This window comes from Manis javanica, chromosome 3, assembly GCF_040802235.1.
Source record: "Manis javanica isolate MJ-LG chromosome 3, MJ_LKY, whole genome shotgun sequence".
In the NCBI taxonomy this organism is placed as follows: Eukaryota; Metazoa; Chordata; class Mammalia; order Pholidota; family Manidae; genus Manis; species Manis javanica.
This window is the reverse complement of record NC_133158.1, coordinates 197,589,295-197,608,967: the sequence shown is the minus strand read 5'-3', so window position 1 is coordinate 197,608,967 and position 19,673 is coordinate 197,589,295. Positions and strand designations below refer to the sequence as shown.

The window sequence follows — 19,673 nt, the reverse complement described above, 5'->3', positions numbered from 1 at the left end:
TATAAGCCATTTTATGTGATAATTGCCTTTTGAGAAATAGGGGTAGGGATATTATCACTAACGGAAAGGCTTTAAAGAAATGCAAATTCCTGATTAGGATCATTTTCAAGTGAGGTAAACAGCTATTTGTAAATGATTATTTCCTTCTTTGTTTTCTCACCAGCTCTTAGCTTTCCTCACATTTCATACCATTATTTGTTTTAGGTAAAATAACTCAAACACCTTGACATACTTTGTCACCTTGTATTGGAGTAATATTTTTCTCATGTCTAAAACTAAGTCCACATAAAAGGACAAAGGATGCTCACCAAACCGTGATATGTTGTTTGTCCTCAAATGGACTTGGCGCTCTTCTTGTTGCTTATCTACATAGTCTTGCCAGTGGTATTAACCACCAGACAGAAGAGGAATCTGACTCATTTGCAGTTGATCACAGAGCTCTAAGGCTGTAAAGCTGACCGGTTTGTGCCTACTTGCAGAAGTAGAAATCAAGGTGAAATAGAGGATGCAACCTGGCCGCACTCCTAATTAAGACACTTCTGCAGAAAACCCTACTTCCCAGGGTATATGATGCCAACATTTGTCACAGTTGTTCCCCAGCAGTTTATTGAGTAATTAAGGTTTTATTGACTCTTCAAAACCACATGATACATGGAATTCTAAAACTATGGTACACTTGGGCACCCATGTAGCTTAAACTCACGTTCACAAAATTAGAACATTAGTTTTCAGATAACCACCAGGTAAATGTATCATACTAAGCTTTGGATTCCCCACCAAGTGTAATGTTAGAATATGATCTGTTGACTGAGGGGAAGTAAAGGAAGAGAGAGCACAGTTAGCCCAGCCATATTTCTAAGAAAAAATTTTTTTTTGCAAAAGCACTTTTTAACTGCTTTACACTGAGAGACAACCATCAGCTTTTCTACATATAGACATATATGCTCTTTTCATATATAAGCCTTTCAATGGGTCATTAATAATGTGTCTAGTGTTTTGTAGTTACATTACATTTTCACATAGAATTCTCATTTAGTCCTCATAGCAATATAGCCAGCAATCATTTTTATCATTGCCATTTAACAAAATAGGAAACTGAAGATCCAATGTATTAAATAATTTGGCTGGGATCATTCAGCAAAGAGAACCAGATCTTGATTATTTAGTTTCTAAATCTCAGATTCTTTCCCAAGCAGATAGAGAGAGCTTATTAAGTATGACATGTTTATTAGATTCCCATTACCATCCAAGTATAGGCCATCATTCTGGACTATGTTCATAGTATGGTTGCACAAATACAAGGTATTCTTGTTATGCACCCTCTCCAACCACAGAAACTGCTCCTTTAAAGAATGCAAGTATTTCCTCATGGACAGTATATCAGTACTACAAACACAGGAACAAATCTAGGAAGATTTGAAATTCACTCCAGGTTCATGAGAATAAAACATGGAGGCCAGCCACAAAAGGAGTGCAACCTTTAGTTACAGCAAAAATCAACACTTTTGATTGAAAGAAAAATATTCCTTTTTTCAAGGGGAAGAGTAATCCAAATCTGTAGATCTGGATGATTATAATTTTTTGATAGGAAATAAACAATTAGAAAAGTGATGTACTTCTTTGATTTTACTGCTAATGCCATAAAACTTTTCTGAAATGTCATTATGCCTGTAAGCAAAAGGAATATTTGAGCAAATTAGGGGTCCAACTATTGTGATTTTTTTTCCTCTAAGCAAGGAGAAAGCACTATGTACAAATTAAAGCCAAGCTTTACTTAAAAGCTGGGCAAAGAAATGCCCTGGGCACTATAAACCCAGGCTGGTACTTCTAGCATTGGGTCATAGCATCGTAAATACATAGTGTCATTGCTAAGTTTTACCTACTCTTGTAACAATTTTATCTAAGAAGCTGTGAAGGAATGCCAAGAACACCTTTATGGTCATTTTGACAATTCATTATTTTTGGCCCAACAAAGTAATCATGTCCTCAGCTCTTTTACAGAAACACAAATACTCAAGGAAACCACCAGCTCTCCCTTTAATGACTATGGTATTGTCAGAAAAGATTCTCTGAGCGGACGCAGGAACAGTCACCATCTTCACGATCAAGAGGAAAAACACTGCCAAAACTCTTCCCAAAGGTTATATTCTAACCTTTAAAATACCTGTGTAACGCTGGCTGATTTGTCATTTTTTACCAGCAAAAATATACATATTTCCTGGGACTGCTTGAGCTCGCCCGTTCATAGCACAGTAGCCCCCTAAGAGGTCATTTCCCTTCTGGTGAAATCTCTAAAATCAGTCAGTCTTTGTGGCTTTGGTCAGACAGGAAAGCAAAAGCAGCAGCAATAGAGGAGAATTTCACTTCTCGCCGTCCCAGCAACCAGGGCTGGGTTACCTACTGGCATTCTCTGTCATCATTCATGGGGTGACTGTGAGGATCTACAGAAAATGGCACTGCCACTAGGAATGAATATCTTTGGGAGACACAAGAAAGCATTCAATTGCTACAGAACAAAAATGACAATGGCATCGTTTTCATTATTATCTATGAATGAGGTTGAGCACTTCAAAGGTCACCTTTCTTCTGAAAGATCATAGATCTCCATGAAAGAGAACAGGCTTCCAAAGTGGCAAGGATCAGATCAGTTTTATGAGGCAAACTGAGACACAGAGAAGAAAAGTGACTTGCTCAAGGCATACAATAATTTAGCAGAGGATTAATACCATTTCCACACCCCCAGAGCCCTGGGGAGACCCTTTTTCCTCCAGGTGCTCCGAACTGCTCCTGACACCACTTTGAAAGAGGATGGAGCACAGTCCATGAATGGGAAGATTAAGTGTTAGAGTCAGAAAGCCCTCAAATCCTGGTCTTGCCATGTACTACCCACAATAGCAGCTTCCGTATCTCTCTCTGGGCCTGAGATTTTTTTGATCCAAAGAATGCAAATAATAATATGCCTATCTTGCATGACTTTGGACACTGTGTGGCTTAAGAGAGGGCTTAATAAGAAGTAGATGCTCAATATATGCTATTTTTTAGCTCCTCTGTCCAATTCTCCATTAATTGGCTTCTAAAAGAACAATGAGAGCATTTTCAGTTTTTTAAAACCAAAAATCAGCTTGTGGTGCTACAAAGAGATGTCCCAACTTTCACTGAGAAAGAAAAAGCAAAGGTCATTTATTTGCAGAGCTACAACCATGTATCTCAATCTATTTTTGAGTGCTACGTAAAGGCCTGTGATTTAGGGTAGCTGGAAACCAAGAACTTAAGTAGAAATTGCCATCAACTCAAGCACACTGGAAGTACTATTTAGCATCAGTTCAACATGTGATGATAAGACATGCTATGTCTTTATGTGTTTATACAATAACTACATTTAACAATTTTGGGATCTATCCTAAGTATAGTCAGAGTACTCACTGGATTTCTTGAAGTTAAAAATAAATAAATAATATTTCTCTAAAATAATACTTTGTTCATTAAGTGCAATGGGACCAAAACCAGATGGATTGGGCAGCAGGCTTGTTCCCACGGTCCTGAACTGCCTTAGAGCAGTGCCAGCTCGAGAGGGCATGATCAATGTCACACATTCCTCACTGCAGGGCCTAATAGATCCTTGGCTCCAAGTTTCCCAGTGTTCAGAGGGAATGCCAGAACACACAAGCTGTGACAGAATCATTTTGCAAGTATCTATATAGGCCAGAGAAATGAGTAACTGCCTTGGGCACTGAATAGCTCAGGCGACAGCTGGTTTACATGGGATATGATTAGGATAGATCTCTTTATTTTTTCTGTACAGTAACTGCCACACTTCTTCAAACACACACACACACACACACACACACACACACACACACACACTGCAGATCTTAAGGTGTAAACACAGGGATCAGCAGCTTATAACAGAAGTATCCACTCAATGGTCATGGGATAGTTTGAAAAACACCAGCCTTGCTTAAACCTGATTAGTAATTTACACACACACACTCACACCCTTCATTAACAAACAATCATAGAATAGCTTTCAGGTTCTAAATGAGTGCATCATTCTGCTATTTAGACACTGGCGGTGCAAATGCAAGTAAGTTATATATGATCCCCTACTCTCTAAAGGTTCACTTTCTGGCAGGGAATACAGATTAGTACACAGGCAAACCAATCTGAAGGGAAATGTTCTTGGAGTTACAAACAGGAGTAGTACCTAATATCCCCTTTAAAATGGTAATAAGAACATCATCCACTCATCTCAGAAGACTGTTGATGTTTCACAAAGCTATTGCCCAATCTATCATTCACTGCCTGCTTAATTAGTACCTCTGCAGTAGAGAGCTATGAAAGGGGGTTCTTCATTTTTTTAATATTTGAATGTTTGGCCTGAAAAAAATAATTTGACCTGGTATGCTCAGTACAAATTAACTGACTAGGTCAGGGTACAAATAAGTGTCCTCATGTGAAGAAATGGAAAGACATTTATAAAGATATTGACTGTCCTAGGCTTGCTAATAGTAATGGTAACTAGCAAGATAAACAATATTAATTAGGTGATAATAAGATTATATTTTACTGAACTTCTACTAAAACAAAAGATAAAACCATAGAGGCTAAAACTTATGTTCCTATAAATGCAAGAGTAGTTTTGCTCAATACAGTAGGTCATTTTTTTCTACTCCACCCTCACAAAAAGATCATTGGTTTGGGTCTGCCTGTCCCATGCAGCCTCCCTCCCGCAAACCACTCTCATCTACACACTCTATTGAGAGATTGGCCCTTAAAGGCCACAGAGGTACCTAACCCAACCTACACCCATCATATCCCTCTCCCAGAAATAAGAGCATTACGGTAATGACTTAGATGTGTGTAATGAAGTCAAAGTTCACTGGGACTTGATGTGAGCATGTTGGTCTGTGTGTAAGATGAGAAGGAGAAGAAACTTATCTCTGAGGAAAAGAGAGGAAAGACGTGCCACCAGGGTGAAAGGGGGATGAAAGGGGGGCGGGCGTAGGATGAGACCAAGAGGTCCTTGAAAGACTGAGAGAGCAGCTTCAGTTCCTGGTGGGTTTTCAGTACTTATGGGGCCCTGCTGCATTTTCTGTTTCCATTCTTTGCATTTAACAAGGTCTGAAACTCAGAGTAAGCTCCCTTTAGTTGACCTAGCCTGAGGGGGTCTTCATCCTATGCACCTCACAACACAGGAGGACAAATGCAGTTGCTAATTTAAGTCAGACCCAGAGTGACCTTCTTTCATCCAACTCCTTCTATTCTGATAGTCAACTTTTTCTCTCAATTATTCAGAAACATTTACTGAATATCTGTCAGGCTGTAGTATGAATTATAAAAAGCTGAAAGAATCTACTGTCTACCCTCAAGGCACCATTCCTGTTCATGTTCACACCCTGGTCCTCTTCACGACCAATCACGGCTACTTAATGAGCTCACTTGGAAGCCTCCTACGCTCTAATCACCAACTTCTATTTTTTTCAGGTTATTCCCCATCACCAACAATTTTTGACGCCTACCAAGACCTGCAATTCATTAATACTAGTGCCCTTTCACTCTCCCTTGCCACCTTCATGTCTCACCAACTTAAGTTCCAAAGCCAATCCTTATGATCGCTCTCTCACAGACTCTCAACTCCATGGCCCCACCTTCATTTCTGTCATGTTCATTTGAGAAAACAAACCCTTTGCTGAATCTAAATTTCTGCCCATCCTGTAGTATTTCAACTCTGAATGATTGATGTGATGGGAGAAAACAAATACATGATTGGTCTCATTCCACATTCATTAACATGAACCCCTGCAGACCTAATGTTACTCAGTAATCATAGTACACTCCTTAGTCCATTCACCCCCCTATTTTGTATTTTCTGTTCTCTCTTCAAACCTCCAACATTTCCCCCTGACCTTACATTCTGCTGATATCCTTGCTTTCAATTTCACTGAGAGACTACAAGCAACCAAAAGGGACTGCCAAAGCTACCCTCCTGACCATCTGTGTGTCCACAGACCCTGTGTGCCCTCTCCTTACTGCTGGGGAAAATCATCCACGTTCCAATGTAAGGCGAACCCCTCCTACTTGTCAACAGCTTTCATCCACTCCAACCCTTTGAAGGACATTGCTCTGGCAAGTCTCCCTTTTTCTTCCTTTTTCTGTGACTTTTCTCTCTCCTCTTGATTGTTCTGATCAGAAATGTCATTTCTCCCATTTTAAAACAAACAAAAACTACTCTCTCTTGATCTCACCTACCTCAACAGAGACTCAGTTTCTGTGTTTTCCTTTATAACTCCTTAAACTAGTTCTCACATGTGTTGTCTAATTTTTCTGCATCCATTCACTTTCAAATTGAACATTCTACTAAAAGAGCAGGTGTTGAGGTTATCACTGACCTCCACATTGTTAAATCCAAAGTTAATTTTCAGTCATCTCATCTGATCTCTAAGCATATTTTGATACTTTACCAATTTCTCCCTCCCCTTTAAAACACCCTCTTCACTCAGTTTGCAGCACATCTCAGTCTCCTGTCTGGGGTTTTCTTTTTCCTTCTTCACTTCTGCTCCTTTCTCACTCATCTTTGCAATGTATTGCTCATTTTTCTGGCCTCTAAGTACTCCATGGCTTAGTTCTTGGACTTCTCTAACTCACTCCTATGGCCATATCATACGCCTCCAGGCAATAAATACTACCTATAAATTGAGATAGGCCAGAGTTATATCTAAATCTAGTCCTCAGCCATGAACTACAAATCCAGATACCAACTTTCTATTCAGTATCTCCACCAAGATGTCTAACACATCTCAAAATTTATATGACTAAAGCTGAGCTCCTGGTCATAAAAATCAAACCTGTCCTTTCCCTAGACTTCTCCATCTTGGTAAATGGCAACTCCATCCTCAACAACTTAGGGCCAAAGCCCTTAGGTTTTAGATTGTTTTGAAGGTAGAACCTTCAATGGGACTTGCTGTTAAAATGGACATCTCTGTCTCTTTTTCTCTCCAGTAACATCCGATAACCAATTGATCAGCAAATCTTACTAAAGGTTCTACCTTCAAAACAAACCTGCAACCTAAATACTTACCATCACCCTGATATAAGTCAACATCTCACTATTTCTGTTACAGCAGTAGACTCCAATTTTCCTGCTTCTAACTCTGTTTCTCCAACAGTAGTAAATCTAGATATTTGGGGGACTAAAATTTATAAAACCTGTGGGGCCATATTAAAGGAAGTGTGTATAAAAACATAAATACAAAATGAATATTTAGAACTAGAGAAGATTATCACAACAAATAACAAATTCTAAAAAACTTACAAGTAATCACATTACAAAATCCAGAAATACAACAATATTTTTGTTAACTATCAGATGCACCTCTATAATACTTTTTTCCTACTTTTTTGGCCAAATACTGTTTGTGTGTGACAAAAAATTCCATATTTTCCATAAAACAAATAGAAAAATAATTCATTCTTCTATCATGGTTGATCCAAAAAACTGTAATATTCTTCCCTGGGATGCATAAAACACATAACTTTACCTCCTTTATCTTATAAGCCCTAGGGAAACACTGAGGAATTTTAGAAAAAAGACAGCATAGGATTTGCATTTTACAAAAGTCACCTTGCATAACTTTAAAGATTAAGTCAGGTTTAGACCAGAGGCAGGGGAACAATTTAGGGAAATACATTAATAATGCAGGTTCAAAACGACAAAAGACCTTCTCTTGCTAGAAATAGGATTACTATTTCAACAACATTCTTTAGCTTATATGGAAGTCAATGAAAAAAACTATTTCAAAATTAGTGAAAAGTCAGTTAAGTTGGCCTCTGCTTATTTTTTTTATATAGATATCAACCTCAAAAAGGCATTCTCTCAAAAAAGACAAGACCTTGAGTTCAGCTTCAAATGTTTAAAGTTAACTTTACTTGATTAGTTAGCATGTAATGATCGGATTTGTACCTGAAAAAGGTTAAATTCATACAAATTTTCGTAGTTGGGGCTGACCAACTTCCACATAGTAGGACAGAATTATGGGTCCCTTAGCTATATATGTCAACTGAAAGGAATGAAGTGTCCCGTGGCTTATATTTTTTTTTAATGGCCCAAAGTGCCTAGCATTGCTCATGTTACATGGCTGAGGAAAGAAACCACATGCCACTCAGGAAAAGATTTCATTACCTTTATACTCCATCAATGGCAGTTTCTTTTCCCAAACCCTCCAAAGGTATGTAAACCTCAGACTACAGGCAAATCCTGCAAGTAATTGGTAACATGGTGGCCTCTGATGATAGGAATTTGCATCACTGGGGAGGACACATATATTTATACTTTTCTTAGTTCAGGAATATGAGAGAGAGAAGGTATGGCTGGACAGGAAGGTTCACAGCTTTGGTTCCTGAGAATAAAAGATCTGTCTTACCCCACCCTGCGTCCTCACTCTGATTGGGAGACTCAGGCTGGGTTTAGTCCTTGTGGCGTTTCTCCAGCCTGTCAGGATGAACAAGCAAGCATGTTCTCCCCAGCACTACAAGCTTTCATTAGAGGGCGCTCGCTGCTGCGTGCAGCCAGCAAGAGTAGAAGCGCAGCTGCTGGCAAATTCTGCCTACACCGGAGAGGGTGAGTTTAATTGTGAGAGAGGATTAATAAGCCACAAGGCTACTTATCCAGAGCCATATTCCCTCATCAGCTTTCTCTGTACCAAAATGAACATTTAAAAATTCTTTGTTCAATTCCTGCATCTTATTTCTCAATTCAGTTGGTCCCAAACTCAGAAGGGAAAAAGGCAGTGTCACTTATAACCTGGGTGCCCCCAGGTTATATATATATTTACAGTATCCATATTTTTTAAGAGAGAGAAGAAAAGTAATTTTCTGCTAAACTGAAAATTCCAATGAGGGTACACAATACACCAGGTTCAAGTAGGAGCTTAATAGCTGCTGAATAAATACATGAATGAGGAAATGAAAGTTGAACCAGTTAACCCATTGGTCACATTTCTGCACTCATTATAACAGCTATGTTTTAAAATCATGTCTGGAATTGAAACTTACTTTTGGAAGCACACTGTATTATTTTCATGCCCATCACAACAAATTACCAAACACTTGGTGGCTTAAAACAACAGAAATTTATTCTCTCTCAGTTTGGGAGGCCAGAAGTCCAAAACTAAGATGTCCGCAGGGCTGTACTCTTTCAGAGGCTGTACAGCAAATCCATTCTTTACCTCTTCCAGCTTCTGGTGGCTGCCAGCGATCCTTGGTCTGGAGACACAAGATTCCAGTCCTGCCTCTGGGGCTCCATCTTCCCTTCTGTGGGTCTGTAATCCCCCTCTGGCTTTCTCTTAGGAAGATGCTAGTGTATAGGGTCCACTGGAATAATCTCCTTAGCTCAAGATCCTTAACCTAATCACATCTGCAAGACCCTTTTTTTTCCAAATAAGGTAATATTTATAGGCTTTAGGAATTAGGATCTGCTATCTTTGGGTGCCATTACTCAGCCTACTACACCTATCGTAAGTGAAATTTTCCTGCAGTGACTGGATAAGGAAGGTGTTTCCATCAGACTACCAATGAAAACAAAACTAAATAGAAGAAACTAGTGAATGAAAAAGCTGAGACTTAAAACTAGGGAGTTCGACTCACATGTTCCGAGTCACTACACCTTCCTTGTCTTCACAAAAGAGAAGAATTCACAGATTTACATAAACTGGAAAGTCCAGATAGTTTGTCTTCAACAAAGCTTGGATCAGAGGCTTAAACACATCATCAGGACTTGATTTCTCTGTATCATTCAGCTCACTCTTCCATGCTGACTTTATTCTGGACTCTTTGTTGTGTTCTCTGGAACCTCCCAGCTCACATCGGCCTTGTTGGGTGAAGTCCCATCCCTCCACTCTTCACTGTGGCCAGGAGAATAAGCTCTTTTCATTGGTTATGCTCACTCAGATGCCAACCCTGAAGCTAGAAGGTGGAGTGACAGCCCTCCCCAAACTGTGCAGACTCAAAGTGGAAGGAGTGTTTCTCCTAAGTCAGATGAGAGTGCTGTTTCCCAAGTCAGGTTAAAGGATACTAAGAGGCTAAAAACAATGAATGTCCATGGAAGAAGGTTTTCGCTTAAACAGGAAACCATTTCTAGGAAGCAACTGCTCTCGTTTCACTTCCTCAGAGACGTTGGTATAAGTTTCTTGGACATAAAGCTTATGTACAAATGGCATAGGAAGGACTCTAGCTCACTGTAAAATATTTCACTAATCTCTTAACTCTTCTCTGCCTGGTTTCCTTGTCAAATGCAAAACATGGGACAGGTGTACTTAGTCAAAAACTCTGCAAGTCACTACTCTATCCTAAGATTTCTGTTATTCCCTAAGTTGTCCTCTGGGCTGATAAGAGTTAGTAGAAGACAGGTGTCAAGAAGAATTCTTTTCAATGGTCTCTAAATCCTTTATAATGTTTTAATAATTTTCACATTCAAGACTCTATAGATTTAACAACAGTTAATGAACTTTGTGGTTAATTCAATGTAGTAAATCATGTTACTACAGAAGCAATGAATCTCCTCTTTTACTTTGAGTCTCCATCCTCTATTTTTCTATTTCAGAGCTTACCAGGTCAGCCCAAAAAGAGAAAAAAGCATAAAGAAAATAGGACTGTATTCAAGACATTTGTCAATAAGGTACATAATTCCATTCATTTGCTGATTTTAGGAATTCTGCTTAGGTTCCTTCTTCAAGAGCATAGGCAAACAGAAGAAAATTTCTGACAGGCAATGAAAAGAAACATAACAATCTAAATCCCAAAGAAGCTAAGAGAAGCAGTTGCAAAATTCTCTGTATAATAAACATTAAGGACATTATCCCAAATTTATTCCTTCATTTACAAGTTCCTCAATTAGAGTCTATTTTTTATACATGGAGAAAAATTAGTATGTTTTAAGTTCCAATGCTTCAAAAATCAAATTATTTTGTAATACCAAAGTCAAAATAATTTTCCACCTCATTAAAAAAAAATTTCTAATTTCCATGTTTGTTATAAATTGCTAAGGAACATGGTCTTAAATTCTTCCAAATAATTTTGGGAAGTGAGTAAATAACAGTTTTACTATGTTTACTAATATCATATGTTTACTTAAAATCAGTAAAATATAAACGAGGGTTATAAATATTGCTGATCCAAAAGCTGTTTGGTAAGTTGTCACCACTGTGGGCAAAAAAATAAAATAAACAAAACACAAATCATTTTTCCTGATAGGTTTCTTTAGTGCTTTCTAGCCACATAGTTATTTTAAAGCATTATTAAAATTTATTATGCCTTCATTCTATATAGAAAGGAAAAGATGTGTGATTTGGAGATGAAAGAATACACACACACACACACACACACAGTCAACTCCTTTTCAAACTGGTTAAGAAACAAACCAATATCAACCCTAAATGCATTTATTTGACATAAACATCATGAAATAACATTGAGTTTAATTAAAATCTGTCTGCAAATTTAAATAACTCAAAATTAGACCTAAATGTTTTTTGATCCAAGTGAATACAAAAGTAGATGAATACCATGTATTTTAATAACTATAAACTAATATTTAATACACATTACAAAAACTGATTTTGACATGTGATTTCTAATTATCAAGATCCGTAAATTGTTGGCAGCATAACAAAGAAGCTGGTAAAGCAGCATTGCAGAAACCTATATACTTGAAGAGGAAATCATTTCATATTTTTCTGATTTTGCTCTATTAAGAGAAATATGGGCATGTATTATACGTAAGCACAAAGAACACATTTACTAAAGATATTTGACATTATAAGTGTTACCTGTATTTTTAAAGTTCATATTCTTGGATCAAATTCAAGGAATGTTCGGCATGTTCTAACATAAGAAGTTCAGCTTATGGAAAATAACACAATCAATTTGTCAGTGCAGCATGAGCAAAGGGTACATACACACGTAGGACTCACTTTTCTTTCTAATCTCATAAACTTTAATCAAATTCTGGAATTAATGCCACTGATATCTTAGATCATGCTTCCATTCACACTGAAGTGAATATTGGGAGCATGTTTGAAAAATAGATCCAAGTTACAGACTTAATATATACTTTTTTGAGATAAGAACTTTGAGAAATGAATTCCAATTTTAATTCAAATATAAACTGTAAAATCAGTACTTCACAGCTGTCTGGTGGGATACATGCTAAAGCTCATAGTGAAATATCTCTGACTTCAGCAGAGCCTAAGAAAGGATTTGCAGGAGGACCGCTGTCCTTCTCGTAATGTTGTTAAAACCTTCACTCCGTTCTCTTATCTACCTCTCCCTACATCCTGGGCCTTGTGATTACAAAGTGCTAAAGAGAATGTTCCAAAAAAGAAAACTATCTTTTTAGTCCCTTAGAACAATCCCTGCTTTCTCTAAGAGACCCTCAGAACTAGCCTTCTCGCTCTCTTTGCTATTTACCTTAATCTCCATAGACCCTCAAGGTCTCATCCTTCCTTGAATCACCTCCCCAAACTCTTCACTGTGCCCTAAGAAGCCCCAGATCTTTTAGCAGCTAAACTGATATCCACCTGTGCACTCCATATATTCCCCCATCTTCGTGTTCTAACAACCCTTAAATCCTAAGGACACAGCCTCTCCAGCAGCTCTCTCAAGGGCAACTATTCCTTTCTTCTACCCTTCCCATACTCTAGGGCTAGAGATGAACTGAATTTCCTCCTTGATCCTTACTGACACTTCCCAACCATTTCTCTTTTTTCCTAAAAATGGGGAGGAGGATTTTCACAGTCCATACACATTCACACTTTACAAGATGATGATTACACACCCTCTCCTTACTCCTCAAAACTCCAGTACTTCCCACCCCATCTCCTCAGGTAAAGACCTCACTTCTAATTTCACTGAAAAAGTAGGAGCACCCCCTCACCCCAACCTACCAATCGGCCTGTGTCCGTGTCCACGCCCCTGCCTTCCTCCCAAAACCATGGATGCACTTTCCTTGCTCCTGTCCAAGGCAGTCCTCCCCCTCAGCTGACCCAGGAGGAGCATATTTCACACTCTCCTGATTTCCCTTCTACCTGTTCATTTCCCACTTCCTTTGTTAGGTGCTCCTCTTCATGCCCTCTAAATGATAGAAACCTGCAGGGTTTATTTAGTTCTTGGATTTTTTTTTCTCCACCTACATTTACTTCTTAGATGATCATATCTACATCTATGACTACAAATAAAACCTATACCTTGGTGTCCTATACATTAGCTATTTGCCAACTGTAGCTACTGAGCACTTGAAAATATGGTTAGACTGATTCCTGTAATACTGGATTTTGGAGACCTAGTGTGAAAAAATGTAATATATCTCATTAATAATTTTTATATTGACTAAATCTTAAAATGATAATATTTTGGATATTTAAGGTAAATAAATCTATCTTTAATATTACTTCTAGCTGTTCCTTTTTACGAGAAAATTTTCAATTACAACATTTGTGGCTCATATTAGATTTCTACTGGACAATACTGATCCATACATTAACAATGCCACCCTCTCCTATGAGCCCACACTTATAGACTACCTAGTTCACATTTTCATTTGTATGTGTAACAGGCTCCTCAAACACAATGTGTCCAAATCTCAGCTCTGGGTTTTTGCTCATTCAAAAACTGTACCTCTTTTCCCCATCTCAGAAAGTGGCAATTCTTACCTTCCAGGTCATCAAGTCTAAAGCCTAAGAGTCTTCCTTGCCCTCACATTCCACACCCAGTCTTTTCAGCAAGTACTGACAACTCACCATCAAAATATTTTTAAGGGAGTATTTTAAGGAAGCAAGCTTAGAGAACAGGAATGAATAATTAGGAAGTAAAGTAAGGAAGAAGGGAGAACTAATGTAAGAATCCTTTTTGAGTTGACCATCACTACAAGAAACTGGTTGCTCAACTGTTTGGGACCTTCTGAGAAGCTTTACAGAAGTAACTTGAGACCCTCCTGAGGTTCTGGGGGAAGAAGAGGGGACACATTCATTCACTGGTTCTCATTCTTCCTTCCTCATGGCTTATGTGTCAGTGCTGAGCCCATTCCAACCAAAAAGGAGTCAGGGAAGCCTGGTATATGAACCCCTACAAAATTAGAAGTCACTACAGCAGTGGCTGGAATAAGTGAGGCAGAGAGGATTTCAAGTGGTGTATGAAAGGTTTTTGCCACAAGGCTCAGGACTACAGATTGTGTTTATCTCTTCCCAACTCCCATCATCAGTATGTCACACTGGTAGCTTGAAATTGGCTACCTTAGAGTACGTACACCATAGAAGCCAGCTAAAGCTATAAATCAGGCTTCCTCCCTCCTCCCACAGACCCAGTTGTTAAACATTTGCTAGCACACCACTGATGACCAGTTTCTGCTTTTCAGACAGCCACAGCTTAACCAACCTTCTCCAGCTCCTTCTCAGAGCTGTAGCCGCATTAGTTCTTTTTGCACTTCTTTGCAAGTACTTCTGTGCTTCCCTCACATGGGCCATTGCAAATGATTTTCTCACGGCCTAGAATTCCAAGCAGGAATTACTCCTTCTCTGAGTAATTCCTCCTCATCTCTCATATCTTAGCTCAAATGTCATTTCCTCCAGGAGGCCTTTGCCAGCCCTACCACTAGCCCCACCCCACCCAAGTCCAGTTCATTTGTCATATACGCTCGATCTTTATATAAGTGATTATTTTATATAAGTGATTATTTAATTGATATCTGTTTCTCCAGCTGGACTCCAAGTTCCACTAGGCAGCAAATCATAATCATTTTTTCTCACTCTTGTATTTCCCATACATAGTTGTGTATATTTACTGAACATCTGAACAGAAGTTTTACAATCAGCAGATATTAAAAGCACCTTTAGCACCCTCTTATGAGTGGAACAGCAATTGTTTTTAGAGGATAGAAAAAGAGTCCTCGTATTTGAAAATGTTGGGAGGGGAACATAAGGCATTTTTATGGATGTGTATCACTTGAAGCTATAACCTATGAAGCCAGATCTTAGTCACATAGCTCCATCTAATTGCAAGGGACATGAGGAATGGCTTTTAACCAAGTATCCAGGAAGAAAAGGATATAATAATATTGGTGAGCATCTAGGCAGTCTGCCCTTTTGAACAGCAAATATCCATTCTTACTTCCTGACAAAACATACTCTTCCTTCTCCCCAAGGAGGCAACCCAAACTTCCCCTAAGGCGCAAGGCACCACATCCAGGATCCCTGTCTGTCTATAGACTCCATCAGGGCCAGATGGGGCTTCTTCCGGTCCAGTCATCACTCATACCAATACCAAAAGTATTTCCACTTTCCCCCAAAAGCACACAACATCCAGCAGTGGAACAGTTGAATAGGATAACCTCAGCAAACACTCCACTTGTGAAAGGGTAAAAGAGAAGACACATAGCAATCACTAAACCAAAGTTACAGCATGCTTGTGGGGAGTCACTGAGAAGCCCCCTAACCCAGAGGTGGGGAGGTTCTTTGAGCAGACAGTGATTCTGTTCTGGGAGACACTCCCATGTTTCATTTTGTTTTAGTGGCCCCCTTACCCACTCTGGGGAGTTCTTCCCTTGCTACTTGACCACATCTTGCTGTTACCCTCATCAGGGACTGTACAGCCTTTGTGGTCCATTTCCAGATAAAGCCAGATTATTTTACTTGAAAATGTTCAATTAAATCAAGGTTCATGGTTTCTTTGGCAATGAATTGTTGAAAATATTTGGTAGATTTTTAAATCTATTTTCCTTCAATTAATTCTACATGCCACAAACCACATTCAAAGTCCTTTTTTACATAGTTTTATTTTTATATATAATTTTTATTGAAGTATAGTTGATATACAGTATTATAGTGGTTTCAAGTACACAACATTTGACAGTTATATACCTTATAAATGCTCACCCCAACTAGTATAGTTACTGTCAACAGAGAAAGATGTTACAGAACTACTATGTTCTCTATGTTGTACTTTCATCCATATGACTAATTTATATTATGATTGAGATTTTGTGCCTCTTTATCCCCTTCACCTATTTCACCCACACACTCCAACCATCCCCCATGGTAACCACCAGTCACCTCTCAGTGCCTAAGAGTCTATCTTAGGCACTGTTTTTTGGTTTTGTACATAGTTTAAAATCTCCTTTGTATCTTCACTTCCTTACCTCTTGCCCTAGTCTCTCAACTGCATGGTAAGTGTCTTTGGTTTATCTGCAAAAATAAGTCTTAGTAGACATTGTTGAAAACAAGGACCCAAAAACCTGCTATCTCTCTATACTCTTTCATTTCTGCTTGCAAACCAGCCAATACTTTTCTAAGTTCATCTCTGTTATAACTTCCTAAAGACAGCCAAAACCACCAACATATTTCAGTAATGCCTTTTCCCGATTTCTTCATCTAAAGCTGCAAAGTTCAGTAAGTACGTGGTCTAGATTTGAATGTATTACTGGTGGCAGTTTTACCATTACGTAAGATGCACTGCCAATCCTTTCATTTGCTGTATCTGTTTCCTTGCTGCTACTCATATGAACCAGACCAACAAATACCACAGCTCTTCTCTATGTTTTAATGCTCTAACTGCTGACCAAATCTAGATAACTCTGCTTCTCAAACATCTCTAAAATCTCTCCCTGCTTTATCCCCATGCCATTCCCTTAATTCAAGTCATTCTTTCTCATGATTTACTGTCTTCTCACTGGTCGGCATTGCTTCCAAAATTTAACACACCTCATCTCTGCTGCCAATAAATGTTCTCAAATGCAAATGTGATCTCTGCAACTTTTCTGTAAAACATTGCTTTTCTTGTTTCTATTACTTTTAGGTTAAATTCAATGTTCTTCAACATCTAGTCTCATCTCTAATTACTTCCCAATCCTAGTGTTTCAGTTACATAAAGTCATTTTAGTACCCTCAAATACAGCATAACCACTTTCTTGGATATCCATTATCATGTAGATGCTAGGCCCTCTGACTAGATAGGCCTTTTCTCCTTTCTGAGTTAATACTTATTCATCCTTCAAAATTTACCAAAGACTTTAAGCCTCCTAGGAATCAACTCTTGACTCCTAAATCTGGATTAGGTGTCCTTCCTATTGATTTCAAAGCTTGTTTGTATTACAGTATTGGTCACACTATATAGTAATTGTCTTCTTACCCTCCTTTGTCCAACCACAGACAAATTACACATATCAAATTTGAACTTCTTCAGGGCAAGGAGCATATCTTCTGTCTTGTATATCTCAAATAGTAAATAAATGTTGCTTGAACAAATGCATGAACCCCACAATTTCAGTATGTCAGTGGCCTCCAACATTTATCTTCAGTCCTCACCTCTCTCTCTCTAAAGTGCCAGATCTCCATTTCCACTTACGAATGGTTACCTCCATAGGCATGTTTACTTACCAGATCTAAAACTGAATTTATTATCTTTCCCAAGCCTTTCTCCACCTGTCCAAAATCTGCTTCTCCCTCTAATTTTGACCTCAACTTATTGTCTGTCTGCCCAGTTTTCCAGTCTGGAAACCAACCTCATTATCTTTCTTCAGGAATTCTTTGATCAAATGAACTGGTGATAGCCAGGTAAACAGCAATAAATTTTTGTGTATTCTGCAGTATTTCTCAGAGCTTTCAATATGTTCAATTTTAATCTCCAAGAAGTGAAAGCATTTTTTCAAACTTATCTTACCTAAGAACACTTTTTGTCGAGGTAAATCACTCAGGACTAGTGTTCTGCAAACCACCCCTACATAAATGCTGCTGTAACATCCTTCCTTCATGCTTCATGCCTCACTACTGCCCTAATTGAGGCCCCTGCCATCCCTCACATGGACTTCCTTTCTTGGGTAGTCTCTTCACTTACCTCTCTTGCCATCATTCTCTCCACAGTCTCTACTGCCAGTTTTATTTATCTACCAGAAAGTTCTCATCAAACATCACCCTTCCTCACACCCTGCTTTAAAATCATCATTGGCTTTCCATTTCACATAGGTCCAAATCCTAGGACTGCTATCATATTCTCTTCAATATCTAGACTCATCCATCTTCCCAACTTTGTTTCTTACCACATGCCTCCTTTCCCAAAACACAACACATGGTTTCATCCTTTAGTGCTTTAATATTTGCCTCCAGCTACTCAAATGGCCTCTCTGGTTCCCACCCTACATTTAACAAACTTCTCTTAAAACCCATTGCTAATGAAGTCTCTTCTGAGAAATTTTCGTTCCGGCACTTGGCTGGTTATGCCTCAGTGTTTCCATAATGCTTTGTACTTACCTCTATTATGGCAAGTGCCACACTGTATGATCAGAAATTACCCAGGTGTCTATCCCCACCATTACTCTCTGACCCCTTTAAATCTTTGTTTCTTCAGCTCCTAACATAGTGCCTGGCATAGAGCAGTCACTCACTGAACGAAAAAAATATCAAATGAATGAATAACATAACAAGCAATTACAAACAAGGAAAACATAAATGAAGTTATGAAGTTATGAACACTATAACTAAAAATGTGTTTAAAGAGGCCATCAGCCTCAGGCAAACAATATCGTTTTGCTTAAATAGACCTCCAGGTTCCCACTTACCAAGTTTCTGTTAGAGAATAAACCTTTACCACAATTTATCTTAAAGGAAAACTCTACAGCTTTCAAAAGTCCTTTTCAGGCTTGGGGAAAATACACTCACAAATAGCTTGCCTGCCCTAACTAACCTGCTCAACAAGAGAACTCAGGGCTATAACCCTCTGACCAATCAGTAACAGCACACATAACAGAACTTGACCTAGAAGGAATATGTATATATACATATATGTATGTGCTAGAAGGAATATACTCTGTTGGAAGACATGGCTAACTAACTGTAAGGTTTTACTTGAACAAGGAAGACATGGCTAACCATTGTACAGTTTAACTTGACCAAGAGAATTCCATGATAAGCACACCAAAAGCAATACAGTTTTTCCTCTTAGTTTGTGAATTTCTTTGCTCCATCAAAAGCTTACCTTTCACAATTGGATCTATAGAATCCTTGCATTTTTCTTTCATATGAAAAATGTGTGGCTCCTTGAAAGTTTGTCGTGGAAGCTCCTCAAAATGTTCACTTTTGGAAAGATCTTTGGGAAAACAAATACTTTTGCATGCTGCCTGAAGTTTTTGGACCACATCAGGTGTTTCCTTTATTTTAATGTCCAAAGGTATGAATTTGCCAGATTTTGGTTTTTGGTGTTTATTTTTAAAAACATTTACAGAAGTACCTTGAACTTTATTCTGTGAATAAAACAAAAAAAATTTTTTAATGAAATTGTAATATTTAGTGTATAATAAAATTTCATTAAAAATTTTATTAATAATGTAATAAAATTATATCCACTAAATACATTGTACAAAGTACATTACTGCATAAGACTTTACTGTAAAGCACATTACAGTAATCAAATAAAGCAGATGTTATCTTTGTAGTTCTCCAAAAGCTCTTAGCAAGCATGAGGGATTCCACTTCATAAAAAAAATATAAATCTTAAAGTAGTCATTTTCCTCCTCAAATGTGGTATTTGCAAATACAGCTTTAAAGTCCATAAATATTAGACATGTAAGAATTAAAATATTTCAACCTTGAATAATTCAATCCTTGAATAATTTTCAAATGTCCATAAAATGCTAA

The 19,673-nt window shown here is 38.2% G+C and overlaps 1 protein-coding gene across 1 annotated transcript in view; it reads right to left on the bottom strand.

Moving 5' to 3' along the window:
* The window catches only part of IQCM (IQ motif containing M), a 195,188-nt gene that overhangs the window by 148,253 nt on the left and 27,262 nt on the right, over positions 1-19,673 (bottom strand). Inside the window, exon 4 of the mRNA XM_073230501.1 lies at positions 19,015-19,279. Within this exon, the coding sequence (XP_073086602.1) occupies positions 19,015-19,279 (265 nt within the window). The remainder of the gene's footprint in view (positions 1-19,014; positions 19,280-19,673) is intronic.